Here is a 20240-nt window from a genome sequence, read left to right as displayed (position 1 = left end):
ATTGTATACAAATTCATGTACTTAAATTCAAGCATCACATAATTTTATGGTCAAAGACATGAATCTATCATTATATTCAAGAATTCTCACATACATGAATATACATTTATCACAATGTATGTACATTTTTGAATCAATTGATTTATGGTACAATACATGTATGTACATCCTAGAATCACTAGATACAAATTTTGAAAATTTCTAACATTGAATGACATATTGATGGTTTTTGACACATATGGCAACAGAGTAGATTAGTTTCTAGAGCTTGTTTCTATTATCTGGAGCTTACCAACCAAGACAAGTAGTACAGCGTAAAGCAAATTTGTCAAGCTTTGAATCTCCACTTTCAATTTCTAAGTCTTTGCTTATTAGGCTTTTTGAGTCAAGGAGGTGAATTAGTTCGAGATGCATGTAAGTTAACTCTAGGTACTACCTAGCTCACCATTTAGCAAAAAAGAAAAGGCACACACTACATGTAACATGTGAATTGATAGACAATAAACTTATAAACAAAAAGAAATATAATTATGCAATGACATCAGGCAAGTTAATATCAATTACTAACCACACCTAATTTTCTTGGCATTTAGCATATTGGAGAAGTATTTGATATTTGATAACTGTGGTTCTTACTTGGTTTGTCCTTCTTGATAGCGGGCAAATGATACTTAGTTACCCTATCACAGTAAACACCAAATTACACCACCGGGGAACTGTTGCTCATCAATATACCTATATTTTACAACTCTATAAGGCCTCTTTAACGAGGATAATGCAAAAGATTTGCTTGTTTGATAATTTTTGGTTGATTTATGACATTAAGATTTGCTCTCCTTTTAATTTCCTCCATATCGTGTTGTGCTAAAAAAAAAAAAAAAAAAAAAAAAAGCAAGTAGACATTCACCTTGGAAAAGCTACCGCATAACATGGAAAACCTTTTGTTCTTTAAAAGAAAGTATTTGTCACACAGAAAAAGTTATCCTCTTCCCCTTTATTTTGATACTAGTGTGAATACCCGTGCTACGCACGGTGCTGACATTATTGAAAAAAATAAAAATAAAAGGGTGAATTAAAAAAGATTAAAAAATTGTACCAACACAATTAAAATGTAATATCTGTCAAATAATAGTTTGAAATATGATAGAATGTGTATATTATTCAAAAACTGCATTTTTTCGGAAGATAGATCTGAAAAAAAATAATAGAAATTTATATTAGAAAATGAATGATATATGAATAAAAATGAATGTAATTAAATGTTGTTAAAATGAAGTGCTTACAAATATTATGCATTCGATTTGATAATCTTGCATGAATGTACGAACACTCTTCACATCAATCAACTTTTAGTACGACGCCAAAATTGGTGATTTAATTAATTCTATTGAATTTCTACAAATGAAAATGTACGATCTTTGCATGAATTGATTCGTTGGTTGAACAACCTATCACCATTATCTTGAGAATTAAGTACATACGAAATTCAAAATTAATGGAGCAACCTACCATCGTTATTAAAAAAAATGATAGGTGGCAACAAATGGACAAAATAAGAACAAATCTTTTAAATATTTGGTATTTTGATGCATTATTATTCTTTTGTATTCATGATTTTGAGAGTTGTAAGATTAAATAATATTATTGATTCGGAAATGTTGTATTATTCGATTTGCAAGTCTATTTTGTATTCAAGATATTTTAGAGTTGTAAAATTAAACAATATTATTGATTTGAAAAATATTATAATTTATGTTTTGCAAGTCTATTTTATATTAATGATTTTTTAGATTTGTAAGATTAAATGATATTATTGATTTGATAATTTTTGTACTTTTTGATTTGCAAGTCTATTTCGTATTAATGATTTTGTAGAGTTGTAAAATTAAATAAAATTATTCAATTTAAAACTGTTGTTTTTTTGGATTTGTCAATCTAAATATTTTTCTTTTTCTTTTTCTTGGAAGAAGGATATATTACCTTGTAAATCTAACCCTATGTTATAGATTAACCGGTCACTAAGTAACCATTCGAATTGAGGAAGGGTATGGTTAGGTAAATTAGAAATGAATTGATTATTTGATCCATGAGCACCCTTAATTTGTGTACTTAATATCATATTTAAAAAAATATTAAATATAATTACATGAGAAAAGTATAAGAACATTACCAATTTGTTTTACTGTAACTATGTTAGCAGGCACAGCATCGTGTTGTTCTGCTGTAACTATGTTAACAGACACAACGTCTTGCGTAGCAGGAACAAATGATCTTCAGATGAGTCTGCATAATTTTAATAATTCATAAACATTATATCATCAACAGTAAATATAGAAATAAGGTGTATAAGTTACATTAATAGAGTTGAAAATGCAATGGTAATGGTTAATTATGTGTTAAAAATAAGCGAGAAACCTAGATCTTACCATCGTTATGGCTATTACATGGCGACGTTGGTGTGAGGGGAACTTCAATAATTGTTGAGTCATTATATATTCCATCTAATATTATGTCATGTAAACAGTTGATTTAGCAAGATAATGCAGCAAAAAGTGTAATTGCAAGATGAGTTTAATGATATAAGAAACTTTATATTTACCATGATCACGCTGGATCATTGGTGATATCGATGGTTGTGGAACTTGATGAGAGGTAGAATTTTCATTTCTTTGATCTAGAAATGCATTAAAATATATATTAAACTAACAATCAATAGTTTTTGTATTTGTTTTAAATGTAATGATGTTATACATTGTATGAGAATTGTTAACCAAAGAAATACAATAGTTAAAGAAGAAATAGCATCAATGATCAAATATACAATTGTATTCTAATCAAAAGAAAATTAAGTACCAATAGAATTGTTGTTAACACCCACAGTTAATATAGTAATCCCTATATAAATATATTTTGGTACATGTAGTAATTTGAAATACAAGGCTAAAACCACTAACATGCACGTGGCTAGTAGTTTGTTTTTATATATTATTGTCGGGGTATATATTTTTGAAAAAATTAAATTTGAAAGGTTAAAAAATAAATTATGAAGGTTAACTAATATATTTCTTTTATTCCGTGCGTTGGAAATGAATTAGTTATATTAGTTACATGAAAAAGGTTAAAAATTTAAAAAGTACTATTTTAGTATCTAATCTATATTGTATTTATGTACCTTATCTAAACCCTTAACATATATTAAAAAATTTAAACAAAGCTCCAAAAAAAATATCTAAAGAAATACTAAAAGCACAGCAAGCATCAAATGTTATCCTTCCCTACCTCTTGTGCAATACAGATAGATGTAAAAATATATTTCATTAATTTTTTATTCGGATAGAAACTATTCATTAATGTTTTTGCTCAAACTTCAAGGACATATTCTTAACTATCGTTGAAATTATATGTTACATAAGAATATACGTTTGAAAGTTTTGAAAACTAAATATTGCAGAGTTTATTTCCACAATAACCTCATTCTTTAAAACTATTCCCAAACTAATGCACTTTCAAAATATATTCCCTTGTTAACCTACTTGTTCCCATGTGGACTTTGAGTATGGAAAGTATTCACATTTCCATCTTATATTAAAAGATACAATCCACGTCAATAGATTTTTAATAACCTTTCAATAGTTCAAATTTTGCTACTTATGTACAATCTTAAAGATAAATAAAAATATTTCTCTATCTATTATTGAGTTAATTAGTATTTCTCAAATTAGATTGGCTCATATAGCGTGTTAATTTTGATACTAACACTGATCTAGTTATATTTTCTCTCTCCTATTTTTTTGAAATGTATTCTCTTTTGATAAGTCAAAAAATGCAAGAGAATTTTTTTCAAATTTTCTTTCCCCTTATAGTGGAATTTTTATAGTTCATGTAAACTATGATTATTATGTATCTTGAAATGTTTACTCGTACTTCAAACAATTTGAGTTTTTGCAAACTTCTTAAAATTTACAAAGTTAGGAGACTACCATATATATAATTGCAAGTAAGAAGAAAAAAAAGAAAGGAACTTGTGATATAATAATCAAGAACAAAGCTAGGGAGGAATAATGGCAGAAAAAAAAAAGTTCTTTGACAAAATCATTGCAATTTGGAGGGTGATCAACAATTTTAAAACACTAATTATGGATCCACTTTCCTTTTGTAATATGTTTACAGAATGTCCTTAAGGCACTAAATAAAGAAAAACTGTGTAATATATAAACAAAAGATTTATAAGTTATTTTTTTCCTTTGATGGAGAGTCTACATGGCAATAATTAGATTAATAAGGGAATAAAAACTGAAAGAGCATTACTTTGGGATTATTTTTTGAAAAATAGATTATTTTAGCCAAAAACTCAAATATTGCAGCCTTGGGTGTAGAAGATATAAACACCAGGTGACAGGTGTCGTGCCTGTGCAATAATAAATACCTGCTTAAGAAAAATAAATTTTCTGTGTATAGTAGTAAGTAGGGTCGAATCCACAGGGACTGGAAAAAATTTGATTCTTTTTAAATTCGAGACATGGGGAAATTTTATCAAAATGAAATTAAAAATAAATAATTAAACAATTTAACTAAAAATAATTAACCAAAAATAAATAATTAATTAATACAATTGTAAATAGCAATTAAATAAATGATAAATAAATTCTAGCCAAGGATACAACTACGTAGACACAGTCCATTCATCCGATCATTGATGCAAAGAAAGTTCACTTAATTTTATTAACAGGTTAGTTATAGTCGCCGATAAGCTCTAACGACCAGCTTTTCCTTAATTTATTGATAACCAAGGTACGACCGTTGATTACCCCTAATCAGGAAATACTCCTAGGTACGACCGCAGGAATTAATTTCCTAATTGCATTAAAAACTAGAAAAGCCTAACCCAAATTAATAACACTCTACGAGGGTTATTTAAATCAGATTGCATGTTCCCCTAGTATGTGAAAATACTAGTTGTCACTAATATTAACCAACTAAACAATTACGGATTTAATTGATTAATTTGACAAGAGATTAAGAAGTCAAATTGCACATCGGGCCCTTGATATCCAATTAACAAAATAATCCCATGGAAATTAAAATAGAAAACATGCAAATATTAATAAATTAAGGAACACGTAAAATTAATTAGATCTCACAGATATTTGGGACTGCGTCTTCGCATTGATCCTTGACTAGAGAAGAAAATTAGCCGCGCCTCATAAGAAAATTCCCACGCAATTCAATTGAATTGGAAGACATAAATAACTCTTGCTAGTAACTGAAAATGAAAATTTGATTCTCCGTAATCTAATGCAATAGAACTAGTTTCATGGAAGAAACTAGTTGAGTGAAAGAGACCGAAGAAACATAAAACAAACTTCTGAAGAAAACTTCACACCCAAAATCCAACAAACCAATCAACTACCTATTCTACCTACGGAGCCTCTTGGAGAGAAAACTAAAAACTAGTCTAATGTCTTCTGCCATCGTCCGATATATATAAGGCAAGCCTTTAGTCTTCATAGCTTTTTCATAGTCTTTTCTCCTTGAGCCCACTAATCTAGTGCCTTCTTATTTTATTGGAGCACTAGTCTCTTAAGGGACTAGCTACGTAGGGAGCAATTGGAAAAGTAATCTCCTGATCAAATGCCAGCCATAGCTAATCAATTACATCTCCCAAAAGAGGAACCAAATGTCTAAAGCAATTCCTCAACTTTCTACGTGGTCCCCGCTTTGATTTCTTATTGCTAGTGAATTTCATCATATCAATTCAATTCTTCATCAGCAATTCCGTTGGTTTGCACAATTTGGGCTGATTGTGGAAAGCTTTTAGAAGTTTTCTCGTGTGGAGAAATCTTCTCAAGAATGTCCCCTTCTTAGCATTTTTCTGCTCCATTTTCTGAAATTATATCCAAATACCAAATATAAATATATATTGACAATTAAAACAATATTTGGCAAGAATAAAGAGGAGAATTAACGATAAAATTACTAACAATTAATACCCTAACAATTCCCCCCACACGTAAATCATGCTTGTCCTCAAGTATGGGAACACTAAACTCAACAATGGCTAACTCTCATTTTATTTACTGCCAAGTTATGCTTATTCCAAAATCAAGTTTTAGTGGCTAAGTGTCAAGACATATTTCTCCCGGTTAGCTCCTGAAATCATAGACTCGTCCAATTCATAGCTAACTCGTCTAAGAAATCAAAATATTAAACTAGCAAAAGTTAGCAATTGGGTCAACTGACAACCAAAATCTCAACATTGAAGAACAAGGATCGGCAGGCCAACATGATCATAAGCTTACTTATTATTTTCTTCTCTCTTTTTTTTTTTTAATAAATGCTCAGTCCCAAGCTATTCAAGTCTTTTGACGTGAACTCTGACATTTTTAGATGAAAGAGCCCAGTTACTCAACTTTTCACAGCTTCAGGACTAACTACTCATAGATATCGCAACTTTTTGACGCGAGAGTCGACACTTGTGGTGAAGACTCCCGGTTACTGGGTGATGACATTAGCGGAGTAGAGCCATTTATTAACCACAATTAAAGCACCGGAATACCAAATAGTTAAAGATCATGGCCCACGTCATGTCCTAATATGGAGAACTAAGATCAACAATTGCCCAATCCACACAACAATTGCTAATAAAATATTTATATTGCCTAAACAAGTTAACCACAATTTGCACCAAGTCATTAAACTCATGATATTCACCAAGATAACATGCGTTTACTTGCCATCTAAACAAAATTCATAGGATAAATCACAACCAGCAATAGAAGAGTGAGTTGCCACATTTATTCATCAAGACAACAATAAGAAAAGCAACAATTTAAAGAAACTCCAATCAAATCCAAACCATTCCCCCCACACTTAAAATATACATTGCCCTCAATGTAACAAATATATAGAAAAAGTAAGAAGAAGGGCAACGAAACTCCCCTGAAATCGTCAAGACATCGATGGATTAGCCCTTGGGGTTGATCTGAGTCTCACCATTTTCTCCAAATATCACTCCAATGAACAATAGACAACCATTTCCAACAAATTGTAATAACAATTGTAATAAATATTGGGGCCTCTCGCTTAGTTAATTTAAACAACAAAATGCACACTTCAATCACCCACAAGTTATACAAATACCCCAACACTTATAGTAAATGCAATCAATAAGCTCTTGTGGTTCCAAACTTAGCCAAATGCAATAACAATGCACCTCAAAATCACCCCAATCAATGTAATAATTGAAATGGAAAAGACCAAAGACTCTCACACAAGGCAATTAGAGACAATCTACTTCAATAAGCAAATTTAAGCATTACAAGCACCTCCTAATTTAACAAACAATCTCAGCAAATTACCCACAATTGGACACAAATTACAGCAATTTAAACACAATTCGACCTAAAATATATATATATATATAATGACAGGTGTCGAAGTAAAATCAATAAAGATATGCAAAACACCCTAAACTAGTATCATCGGTGCACGCATAAGGAATAAGTAAATCACACGACTAACCACAAATCAATCTACTAAATAAATAAAAATCAAGCAAAGTAAAAAGAAACAAGCAAAGTAACACAGAAGTACCCAACTAAGGAGGAATAGAAATGTCAGGTAGTCCAAACACGCAAAACTTTCAAAAATGTACTGTAATAAAAATAATAAAAACATGCTGCAATAATAAAATAAGAAAATAAAAAAAAATAATAAAAAGAGATTCAAGCAGACGCGTGCATACGAAGCCAGTGGTGCGATGAAGGTGGTGGCTGTGAGAGAGAAGAGTTTGCGGCAGCTGGATCTGGTGGTGCTCAGCGACTGCGGGTGGTGGGCGACGGGTTGGGGTAGCGCGCGCGAGGGAGCGGCGGGCTCCAGGTGGCGCGCGAGGAGCGGCGATGGCGTCGGTGGAGCAGGAGGAAGGGAGGAGACCTGGGGCGGCGGCGGCTCTGGTTGAAGGAACCAGAGAAAAGGGGAAAACAGGGAAAGAAGAAAGAAAGAAAGAAAGAAAGAAAGAAGAAAGAAAAAGAAAAGAAGAAAAAGAAGGATTTTTTTTTTTTTTAGGTCGTCAAACACCGCGTGGGCATGCCAAGATTATAAAACATCCACTGACCTCAGGAGACACCAACGCCGCGTGGGCACGCCAAGATCTCACTTCCTGATTTCAGTAAAGGAAATATGAGTACTGATACTACCCAACGAGTAAATGACCCAATGCAAAAGAACCAACTAGAAAGAACAAAACAACTAGAAATAACAAAACTAATATTTGGGTTGCCTCCCAAACTAGCGCCTTTCTTTAATGTCTTTGGCTAGACATAGCCCATAATTTGCTTAAACCAAGCAAATTGGGTCCTCCAAATGCGTCATCTCTACTCGCTCAACTGGAGCCTCATCATAATAAGGCTTGAGACGATGACCATTCACCACAAATTTCTTCTCCGTCTTCAGACTGTGGATCTCCACTGCACCATAATCAAAGACATTAGTTACAACAAAGGGACCAATCCAACGAGAACGTAGCTTACCTGGAAATAACTTCAATTTGGAGTGGTATAGTAAAACTTTTTGCCCGCAGACGAATGTCTTCCTAGAGATCTGTTGGTCATGAAAGATCTGATTCTTCTCTTTATAGATCATTGCATTCTCGTATGCTTCATTTCGGATTTCTTCCAACTCTTGTAATTGCAACTTCCTTTGAATTCCGCCCTCCTCGATATCCATATTGCATTGCTTGACCGCCCAAAACGCTCTATGCTCAAACTCTACCGGGAGATGACATGGCTTTCCAAATACCAATCGGTAAGGGGACATGTCAATGGGTGTCTTGTATGCCGTCCTATATGCCCATAGTGCATCCTCTAGTCTCACACTCCAATCCTTCCTATCGGGTCGGACCATCTTTTCTAGAATTGATTTGATCTCTCGGTTCGATACTTCCGCCTGACCATTTGTCTGAGGATGGTAGGATGTAAAGACTTTGTGCAAGACACCGTATCTCCTAAACATTGCAGCGATCGTTTTGTTGCAGAAATGAGTACCCCGATCACTTACAATTGCTCGTGGCATCCCAAAGCGGACAAAAATATTAGACTTAACGAATTCTGCAACCACTTTGGAATCATTAGTGCGGGTGGCCTTTGCTTCTACCCACTTCGAAACATAATCTACAGCAAGCAATATATACAAAAAACCACAGGACGAAGGAAAAGGACCCATAAAATCAATGCCCCAAACGTCAAAAATTTCAACAAAAATCATTGGGGTTTGAGTCATTGTCACCCTATGAGAGATATTACCCACTCTTTGACACTTATCACATGACTTACAAAATGAGTAGGCATCTTTGAATAGAGTTGGCCAATAGAATCCACTCTCTAGCACCTTACGAGCCGTTCTCTTCGGTCCAAAGTGACCTCCACATGCAAAAGAATGACAATAGGCTAGAATGGATTGAAATTCAGCTTCACTTACACATCTACGGATGATTTGATCGGCACCCCGCTTCCAGAGGTAAGGATCATCCCAAATGTAGAATTTTGCATCGCTCCTCAACTTATCTCTCTTTGCCTTAGGCCATCCTGTAGGAAATTTGTCAGTGACTAGAAAATTAACAATATCTGCATACCAAGGCAAGGATGAATTAATAGAAAATAAATGCTCCTCAGGAAATGCTTCTCTCAATGGGAGGTCCTCTTCGACGACTTGTACTCGACTCAAGTGATCTGCTACCAGGTTCTCTGCCCCTTTCTTATCTCGGATCTCCAGGTTGAACTCTTATAACAACAATATCCACCGTATCAATCGCGATTTTGCCTCTTTCTTGATCAACAGATACCGCAAAGCTGCATGATCAGAAAAAATAATAACTTTAGCACCAAGTAAATAAGACCGAAATTTCTCTAAGGCAAAAACAACTGCTAAAAGCTCCTTTTCGGTGGTTGAATAGTTCAATTGAACTCCGTTCAAAGCTCGAGATGCGTAGTAGATAGCATGAGCTGCCTTTTCTACTCTTTGACCCAATACCGCACCCACTGCATAGTCGCTGGCGTCACACATGATTTCAAATGGGAGGTTCCAGTCAGGGGGTTGGATAATAGGTGAGGTGGTCAATAACTCCTTTAACTTATTGAATGCCCCCTTACATGTTTCATCAAATTCGAAGGATACATCTTTTTGCAAAAGTTGGAACAAGGGTGCTCCAATTTTCGAGAAGTCCTTGATGAACCTTCTATAGAAACTTGCGTGACCCAAGAAAGAACGAACTTCCCGCACACTCGCGGGGTAAGGTAAAGTAGATATAACATCTATTTTTGCCTTATCAACCTCAATACCTGTAGATGATACAACATGACCCAAAACTATCCCGTGTTCAACCATAAAATGACATTTTTCCCAATTAAGCACGAGATTAGTTTCTATACACCTTACTAAAATCAATTTCAGGTTATCTAGACAGTTTTCAAAACTTTCACCATATACACTGAAATCGTCCATGAAAACCTCAATACTCTTCTCAACATATTCTGAAAAGATACTTACCATGCATCTTTGGAAGGTAGCAGGTGCATTGCACAATCCAAATGGCATCCTTCGGTATGCAAATGTTCCAAACGGGCAGGTGAAAGTAGTCTTTTCTTAGTCCTCGGGTGCGATGGCAATTTGAAAATAACCTGAAAATCCATCCAAGAAACAATAGTAAGCTCGACATGCTAATCGTTCCACCATTTGGTCAATGAAAGGGAGGGGGAAATGGTCCTTTTTCGTGACGGCATTTAGCTTTCGGTAATCGATACACTGTCGCCATCCGGTGGGCTTTCGAATTGGTACGAGCTCACCCTCTTGGTTTGATTCTACCGTCACCCCTGCATTCTTCGGGACCACCTGTACTGGACTTACCCACGGGTTATCTGATATTGCAAATATAATTCCAACGTCCAGCAGTTTTAAAATCTCTTTCTTTACGACCTCCATCATGAGAGGATTTAATCTTCGTTGAGCTTGCCGTACGGGTTTAGCATTTTCTTCGAGTCGAATTCGGTGCATACACACCGCGGGGCTAATTCCCTTGATGTCGGCGATGGTCCATCCTATCGCCTGCTTATGTTCCCTAAGAACTCGAAGTAGTTTCTCTTCTTGAACCTTTGATAAACCCGCGGAGATGATCACTGGAAGTGTCTCCCCTTCACCCAAGTATACATACTTCAGGTGTTTCGGCAGCGGTTTCAGTTCCAAGACAGGTGCCTGCACCACAGATAGAAGTAACCTTTTGTGAGGTTCAGGTATAAAAATGGGTGCGAGGTCATACCTTGTCTTCGTGGTTGGTAACGTTTGCAACGATCCAATCACGCATTTAAACTCTTCACTCAACTCTACTCCAGAGGTCGTTTCGGACTCGAAGTGCCTGGTCAGAACGACCTCTAGCTCATCCCTGCCTTCAATTTCAAAAATCTCCTGTATAGCAGGGTCAATAACATTTACCGAAAAAACAGAGCCAACATTTGATTCGGATGGATATTTCATGGTCTCAAAGATGTTAAAGTGAACAATCTCACCATCAAATTCCATAGACAAAGTACCCTTATTAACATCAATTTTGGTTCGGGCTGTGCTCAAAAAGGGTCTACCTAACAACAAAGGTGACGGATCACGGGAGTGTTCATCCTCCATGTCGAGCACATAAAAATCAGCTGAAAAAACCAATTCGTTAATTTTTATCAAAACATCTTCAATCAACCCGTCAGGGTATGCATTGGTCCTGTCAGCTAATTGGATTATTATCCCAGTCTCTTTCAAAGGGCCTAAGTTTAAGGAAGCATAAATTGACTTTGGCATGACATTAATTGAGGCTCCCAGGTCTAACATGGCCTTTCCAATCAAAGTATTACCTATCCTACAAGGAATAGTAAACATACCTGGATCTCCGTATTTTGGTGGAAATTTCCTTTGTAGAATTGCTGAAACATTCTCCCCAACTATAACTCGTTCATCCCCCTTCAACCGCTTGCGGTTGGCACACAGGTCCCTCAAAAATTTTGCGTACCTGGGTACTTGTTTAATCGCATCCAGCAGGGGTATGTTGATTTTCACCTTGCGAAAGATCTCCAAGACCTCTTTTTCCTTGTCTTGCTTCTTTGGTTTCTCTAACCTGCTAGGAAAGGGAGGTGGATTAGTTTTAGTTGTAGGAATTGGGTTCGAGGGTACCTTTGCATTTTTGTTGTCTCTGCCCACCTCTTCCAATTCTTTCTCAATCCGTTCCTCGTCCTTGTCTTTAGGAATCACCGGTTCGGGTCCTTGAACTTCCTTGCCATTCCTTAAGGTCATTGCACTTACATTCTTTGGATTCGCCTCAGGTTGAGATGACAACTTCCCTTGAACTTGGGACTCCAGACGGTTGATCGTTATGGCCATTTGATTCATTTGATTTTGCAATGATTGCACCTGTCCCAATTGATTTCTCATGCTTTGCAGGTCTGAATCCGTCTTTTGTTGGTTAGCAAGTAATTGCTTCATCATCTCTTCCATGGACGGATTTGAGTTTGAAGGGGGTGGTGGTGGTGGTGGCCGAGGATGGTACTGCTGTTGGTGTCCTTGCTGTTTATTTGGCACAAAGTTAAACTGCCTATTTCCTCCATAGCTAAGGTTGGGGTGATCCCTCCAACCAGGATTGTAGGTGTTGAGTACGGGTCGTACTGCTTTCTTGGCGCGGGCACGTGGCCAGCCATGTTCACCTGTTCTGCAGTTTTTTCTTGAACCAGTGGACACATTTTCGTAGGATGACCCACGGCAGTGCACACCCCACACACTTTGGCTTGTGAAGCACTCCCCACAGCTAATTGTCTTACGAAAGATGTTAATTCGGAGATCTGCTGTTGGATAGAGGACGTTTCCACCTCATTCACCCTACGCGTCGGGATGTCCTCTCTTGAACCAAACTACTGTGAGTTCTCAGCCATCCCTTCAATCAACTCCCATGCTCCTCGAGGGGTTTTGTTCACCAACGCCCCTCCACTTGCAGCATCGATTATGCTTCTGTCCCTGAAAAGTAACCCCTCATAGAAATATTGAATGGGCAGTTGCTCACTTATCTGATGCTGAGGGCATTTCGTGCACAGTTTCTTAAATCTCTCCCAGTACTCATAGAGAGATTCGCTTGGGTGTTGTTTGATACCACATATCTCCTTCCTTAGGCTCGCAGCTCGAGATGCCGGAAAGTACTTGTCCAAGAATTTTTTCTTCAGTTGATCCCACGTGGTGATACTACCAGGCGGTAGGTAGTAGAGCCAGTCTTTTGCGGAGTCCTTCAAAGAGAAGGGGAAGGCCCTCATCTTTATTTGCTCTTCTGTAATTCCCGGGGGCTTCATGTTGTTGCAAACGACGTCGAACTCTTGCAAGTGCTTGTAGGGCTCCTCACCTGGTAGACCATGAAAAGATGGCAAGAGATGAATTAGACCAGATTTTAGTTCAAAGGGAGTGTCATCATTTAAATGTGGAAAAGTAATGCACAAGGGCTGCTGATTTAAATCAGGAGCAGCCAACTCCCTTAGTGTTCGTGCATTTGCCATAGTGACTTCCTCTTGGTCTGAATCACTTGAATTGTCACCTGAATTGTCACCAGACAAATTTGTCGGCTCAACCTCTGGATCAAGTTCTTGAGGTGCAATATCGTATTGCTCCTCCCTGAGCCGCCTGGTTTCTTTTCTCATTCTACGCGCGGTCTTCTCTACTTCAGGGTCGAAAATTAATTCGCCTGTACGAGAAGAGCGAGGCATAAACTAGAAAAATATCAGAAAATTAGAACAAAAATAAACTTAAAAAGAAACAAATAATTAACGCCAGTCCCCGGCAACGGCGCCAAAAATTGACAGGTGTCGTGCCTGTGCAATAATAAATACCTGATTAAGAAAAATAAATTTTCTGTGTATAGTAGTAAGCAGGGTCGAATCCACAGGGACTGGAAAAAATTTGATTCTTTTTAAATTCGAGACATGGGGAAATTTTATCAAAATGAAATTAAAAATAAATAATTAAACAATTTAACTAAAAATAATTAACCAAAAATAAATAATTAATTAATACAATTGTAAATAGCAATTAAATAAATGATAAATAAATTCTAGCCAAGGATACAACTACGTAGACACAGTCCATTCATCCGATCATTGATGCAAAGAAAGTTCACTTAATTTTATTAACAGGTTAGTTATAGTCGCCGATAAGCTCTAACGACCAGGTTTTCCTTAATTTATTGATAACCAAGGTACGACCGTTGATTACCCCTAATCAGGAAATACTCCTAGGTACGACCGCAGGAATTAATTTCCTAATTGCATTAAAAACTAGAAAAGCCTAACCCAAATTAATAACACTCTACGAGGGTTATTTAAATCAGATTGCATGTTCCCCTAGTATGTGAAAATACTAGTTGTCACTAATATTAACCAACTAAACAATTACGGATTTAATTGATTAATTTGACAAGAGATTAAGAAGTCAAATTGCACATCGGGCCCTTGATATCCAATTAACAAAATAATCCCATGGAAATTAAAATAGAAAACATGCAAATATTAATAAATTAAGGAACACGTAAAATTAATTAGATCTCACAGATATTTGGGACTGCGTCTTCGCATTGATCCTTGACTAGAGAAGAAAATTAGCCGCGCCTCATAAGAAAATTCCCACGCAATTCAATTGAATTGGAAGACATAAATAACTCTTGCTAGTAACTGAAAATGAAAATTTGATTCTCCGTAATCTAATGCAATAGAACTAGTTTCATGGAAGAAACTAGTTGAGTGAAAGAGACCGAAGAAACATAAAACAAACTTCTGAAGAAAACTTCACACCCAAAATCCAACAAACCAATCAACTACCTATTCTACCTACGGAGCCTCTTGGAGAGAAAACTAAAAACTAGTCTAATGTCTTCTGCCATCGTCCGATATATATAAGGCAAGCCTTTAGTCTTCATAGCTTTTTCATAGTCTTTTCTCCTTGAGCCCACTAATCTAGTGCCTTCTTATTTTATTGGAGCACTAGTCTCTTAAGGGACTAGCTACGTAGGGAGCAATTGGAAAAGTAATCTCCTGATCAAATGCCAGCCATAGCTAATCAATTACATCTCCCAAAAGAGGAACCAAATGTCTAAAGCAATTCCTCAACTTTCTACGTGGTCCCCGCTTTGATTTCTTATTGCTAGTGGATTTCATCATATCAATTCAATTCTTCATCAGCAATTCCGTTGGTTTGCACAATTTGGGCTGATTGTGGAAAGCTTTTAGAAGCTTTCTCGTGTGGAGAAATCTTCTCAAGAATGTCCCCTTCTTAGCATTTTTCTGCTCCATTTTCTGAAATTATATCCAAATACCAAATATAAATATATATTGACAATTAAAACAATATTTGGCAAGAATAAAGAGGAGAATTAACGATAAAATTACTAACAATTAATACCCTATCACCAGGCAACGATTTAATCTTTAACTAAAATGAAAAAGTTTTACTTGGTTGTAGTGTTTTAAAGGAGGGATTGGTGTCTTCATAATCTGAGCTGAAGCGTCTTCTCGCTTCTTGAAGTGATAGGTAATAGGGAAGAAGTATGTATGTATATTCCTCGTAAAGTTGAACTATAACTATGACTAACATAATTAAATTTGGACGAAAATGCACTTAAAAAATTGTTGAATTTGTTACATATTCTTTTTCTTTTCTTCATATGCATTTTAAGATGGTAATATTTCCAATCATTGTGTTTGCAACCATGCGTCAACGATTTTAAGTTATAAAAGCCGTTTGTTGCGTCAACCATGCATTTTCCTTTTTTAATGTTTTTCTTACTGTTTCATTAGTTTTTATAGTTTCCTTATTAGATGATCAAGAAACGTGGGGGAAATATGGGGAAAATGTGAGCATGATTATAGGATTTGTAATATATTCAATAACTTGATACTCAAATCACCGATGAGGTAAAGTTTGCCTAAATAAGCTTTACAGTGCCCTAATTCCTTGCAAAAAAAAATGCTAAATAGTCCTAATTGGTATCGCAAGTTACAACAACGTGCCAGTGGCATCTAGGCATAACTTTTTTTTGGTCAAAATCTAGTTCTAATTGGTTCTGCCGTTTCTTGATCATGTTGTATGCTCCCGAATTAAAATTGTATTAAAAATAACATGTGAATGAGCATTTGTCTTTAATTAAGGAGTAAAAAGGATTTAAAGTATAAATAAATACAAAAGTATAAAAAGGATTTAAAGTATAAATATATTTAACGATTTATGAAGTAGATTATGAGAAAGTTTTAAATTTTAAATTTGACTGGTGATAGGGTTGGTTATAACCCACTACTTTTTATGTATTAAAATAATACAAAAATCCATAACCCACACCCACTACTTGTCCCGTTCTTGGGATTTTTTTAGGGTTAAATATAGTAAGCCCCTTAACTTTACATTTAGCTGCACTTTACCCCCCTCAACTTTACATTTAGTTGCACATTTGTGATTTTTTTGAAAAGTGATTGTAATTTGCAATGCTCATTTGTAGGGGTGGTTATAGGGTTAGTTTGGTGATAAATATTTCTTAATTATAAAAATGTAATATTGTATTAAAATAGTATACGAATGAGCATTTGTCTTTAATTAAGGAGTAAAAAGGATTTAAAGTATAAATAACAAACTATAAACGGGTTATGAAGTAGATAGTGGAAATGTTTTAAATTTTAAATTTGACTGGTGATAAGGTTGGTTATAACCCACTACTTTTTATGTATTAAAATAAATACAAAAATCTAGAAAAAAGAATGATAAGTTTGGAAGCTATGAGAGGGTTTCTGCTAAAAACCTCTTCTGCAATACATATAGATATAGATATAGATTGTAACGTCAATAGCCCTCCTTAAATAGTGATGTAACGCAAGTAAAATTACCCTTGAGCTCGCAAAACTTTCTTAAATTTGGAAACAATTTTTAGATGAGATAACATAGACAACTTTAATCAATAAAATTTTTCTATTTTCTTCAACAGAGAAGTATTGCTATCTTTCACTAACATTAATTGAAAAGATTTTCTATTTTCTATTAGAAAAGAAATTGACTAAGATACATCATCAACAGCATCAACAAAATTTAACGACTGCCAATTTAAAATTGTTGCTACAATGAGAAATACCAAAAAAAAAAGAGGAAATAATGATAACTCACACAGGATTTTCTTCTAGTAATACTATGTAAAAGGGTTTCATCAAAACCACTTTGATCTATTTAATATTATAATTGCAGATAAATATTAAGATGATGTTGGTTTCCAATCTAACAGTTACGTAATTATATGATGTCAATCTGAAAGGATTAAATGTCTAACAAATGAGATCATATTAAGATAAGATAAAATAACATAAAAAAAAAAGGTTAGATGATCAAATTCCCAATATATCTGAAAATTTGCATTAGTTATGGAAAGGGAGAAAGTCAAATTTAAGTTATTTTAGAGTTTTAGACTGCATGGCATATTATAGAGCCCATGCTCTAAAAAAAAAAAAAAAAAAAAAAGATTTGGGACCTAGACCACTGAAACCGGTATCATGATTTTCCATGAATTGTTGAAATAATAAATCAGAAGAATCTAGTTTTTTTTTTTTCTTAAGTGAAATCTTATCAGTTTTGGGAGCTTAAGTTTGGATTGTGGAGGTGTGTTAGCATGAGCTCGTACACATACATGTTATACATAATATACGTTTCAAATCTAATGCATCCACATATATATTTTGACAAGTATTATGCCGCAACTGATATTATAATGCGAGCACAAATTTCTTACATGACATGACAAATTATCCATTGAATGTGAACCCAATCTTTAATTAGAGGAATCTAAATTTGCCATTTAAGAAAGAAAAAAAGAAATTGTTTTGATATAAACCCAGTGGGTCAGTCTAGTGGTCAGGGTATTTTAAATAACACAACAATGCCTTTAGTTAAAATTTGTAGGCTATTGTTGCATTTATGAGTTCGATTAAAGTTATCCATAGAAGAAAGGCAGCACTTTTTACGGCTTTAGAGTGTTTGTTTTACTGATTTATTGGCAATGGACAAATTGCCGAAGTCCATTCTCAAATCAAGATGAGACTCTGATAAAATTAGAGCAGATATTTCCAAGAGTAAAACTCAATTTTGTAGTGTCTAGTATAGGTTTATTTTGTGAGTGTTGTTATTATATACATCTCGATCGAGTATAATAAATTTATTTGTTTTCCTCCACTAGTAGTGGATTTAATTCATTAATTTGGTATTAAAACTTTTCACAATACAACACAAGCGGAGGGCTCTTAGTGTCTTCACTGCTGTTAGGTTCAAGATTCGAATCCTGTACCTAACAATTGCAGAAAGGATGTGGGAAGAGGTGGAAGGATAAAAAAAAAAGGAAAAATTATTTTGGCATATAACTACTTGAATTAATATACATTGATAATGTATATATAGAAAATTAATTTATAAATACTTTAACTTGTTAATGTGAACACAATCTCTAACTAATGGAGAATAAATTTGTCATTTTAGAAAAAAGAAAAAAAAAATTTTTGGCATATAATGACTAACTGTGACAGTATCATTTGTCAAAGCTTGTATGTAAGAAAAAGGATTAAGCATGGCAACCTGGACAATCAGTTCCGGGGCTATTCCTATTCAGAACACATTCGAAGGTGCCTGCCCGTGCATCAATATTCGTCAAGAACTCCTTTCAATGGAAAATCTTCTTAAGAGTTTCTGGCATTGATGAATGTTCAAATTCTGATGTAGGATATGGCCCTGAAGGCCCGTGTGACACTGCTTTGCCAATTGTATCCAAAATCCTAGTTAATAACTTGACCTAGAAGAAATTTAGGTACCAATTAGCTATTGTCTAAACACCAAAACATTAGCCAAAATATAATGCTTCACACACCAGTTCCGCGTTCAATCCAGGGAGAAATCAGAATTGCCGGAACCGCTAACACCGAAGCGATCAAACCTGAAATTATGGGGTGCAGGAGCTACTTTGTTATCTGGGCTTGGAATCCCGGTGAGAGGAGTTGGAACATGATCATAAAATCCACCATGTTCGTCGTAGATGATAATTAACAAAATTTCAGTCCAGAGTTGTGAAAGAAATCTATGGCACCATAAGATGTAGCGGAGCTGATAAACAGCGTATTTGGCTGTGTCAAACCAGGAATTGATGAAAACCGTCTGTCATAAACTGCAAATTCTGAAATCAGCTCCTTGTAAACTGGCAATGACTCTGGTCTGTGTCCATGCATTACTATTTCTGGCAATGACGACATTGGTTTGAATCCATTCATTATCTTCACAACTATCCAATCCTGAAACCTTTCCGCATTCTGTGTGAAGCCATCCAGTGTTGGAGAAAGATCTTGGGAAGCTGATGATGACGAGAACTGATCACTAGTCCATGGTACACCAAAAACTTGCTCCAATAATATTGCGTCAAATGAATGGGCAGGATCTGGCACAACATCTTCAGATTGATCGCCAAAATAGATGCTGTTTGAATCAGGATCAGAGGTTGATAAAGGGTTCCATTCAGTTCCAGTTACACCATCAATTTCAGGATTCAGGGACCTCATCCATCCTAGCATGTGGTCAAATGATTGATTTTCTTGGGCTACAATACTTCTGAAGTATTTTAAGATAATCTTGCAATGACGACGTTAGGCAATTTAGTATCAATAAATAACCATTCCTAATTTTCTGGGCAATTGTATTTTAAAGTATTTGATTTTGATGACTGTGGTTCCTACTTGCACTGTCCTGTCCTTCCTGATAGAGGGTGAACCCTGAACCTAGTAAGAAGGAGGCTATTAAAGTTCTGTTGCCCCCAGGTCAATCGTTAAACAGCAAATCTACATTTTGCGACTGACAATGCCTCTTTAATGCGGGTAGTGCAGAAGTTTGCTTCTTTGGTATTGTAGTTGATTTATGAAATTAAGATTTGCTTCTTTTTTTTTTTTCCTCCATAGTTTGCTGTGTTGAAAAAAAAGAAAAAAAAAAAAAGAAACAAAAGCAAATAGCTAGACAGTCACCGTCGAAAAGCCAAATGAGTTTTCTGCATGCATGGAAACGTTTTGTTTTTTAAAAGGAAGTATTCGTTATACAGCTAAACTGATACTTTTCCCCTTTTCTTCCATATTGCAATGTCAATCTCCATCTTCTTAAACACTGATGTAACTCAAGTCAAA

General features: G+C 35.2%; 1 protein-coding gene and 1 non-coding gene across 2 annotated transcripts; one reads left to right on the top strand and one right to left on the bottom strand.

Annotated features, from left to right (window-relative positions):
* Window positions 1-13086: 13086 nt before the first annotated feature.
* On the top strand, window positions 13087-13193 carry LOC113728293 (small nucleolar RNA R71). The gene has a single exon (XR_003458022.1). It is a non-coding gene; the product is annotated as a small nucleolar RNA R71 (small nucleolar RNA).
* A 5547-nt stretch (window positions 13194-18740) lies between these two features.
* LOC113722882 (non-specific phospholipase C3-like) lies at window positions 18741-19940 on the bottom strand. The gene has a single exon (XM_027246109.2). The coding sequence runs from the start codon at window positions 19638-19640 to the stop codon at window positions 19119-19121; it is 522 nt and encodes a 173-aa protein (XP_027101910.1). The 5' UTR covers window positions 19641-19940; the 3' UTR covers window positions 18741-19118.
* Between the last annotated feature and the right edge of the window lie 300 nt (window positions 19941-20240).

This window comes from Coffea arabica, chromosome 2c (genome assembly GCF_036785885.1).
Source record: "Coffea arabica cultivar ET-39 chromosome 2c, Coffea Arabica ET-39 HiFi, whole genome shotgun sequence".
Lineage (NCBI taxonomy): Eukaryota > Viridiplantae > Streptophyta > Magnoliopsida > Gentianales > Rubiaceae > Coffea > Coffea arabica.
Note: the sequence above shows the minus strand (reverse complement) of the source record. Positions and strands in the feature narration are given on the sequence as shown.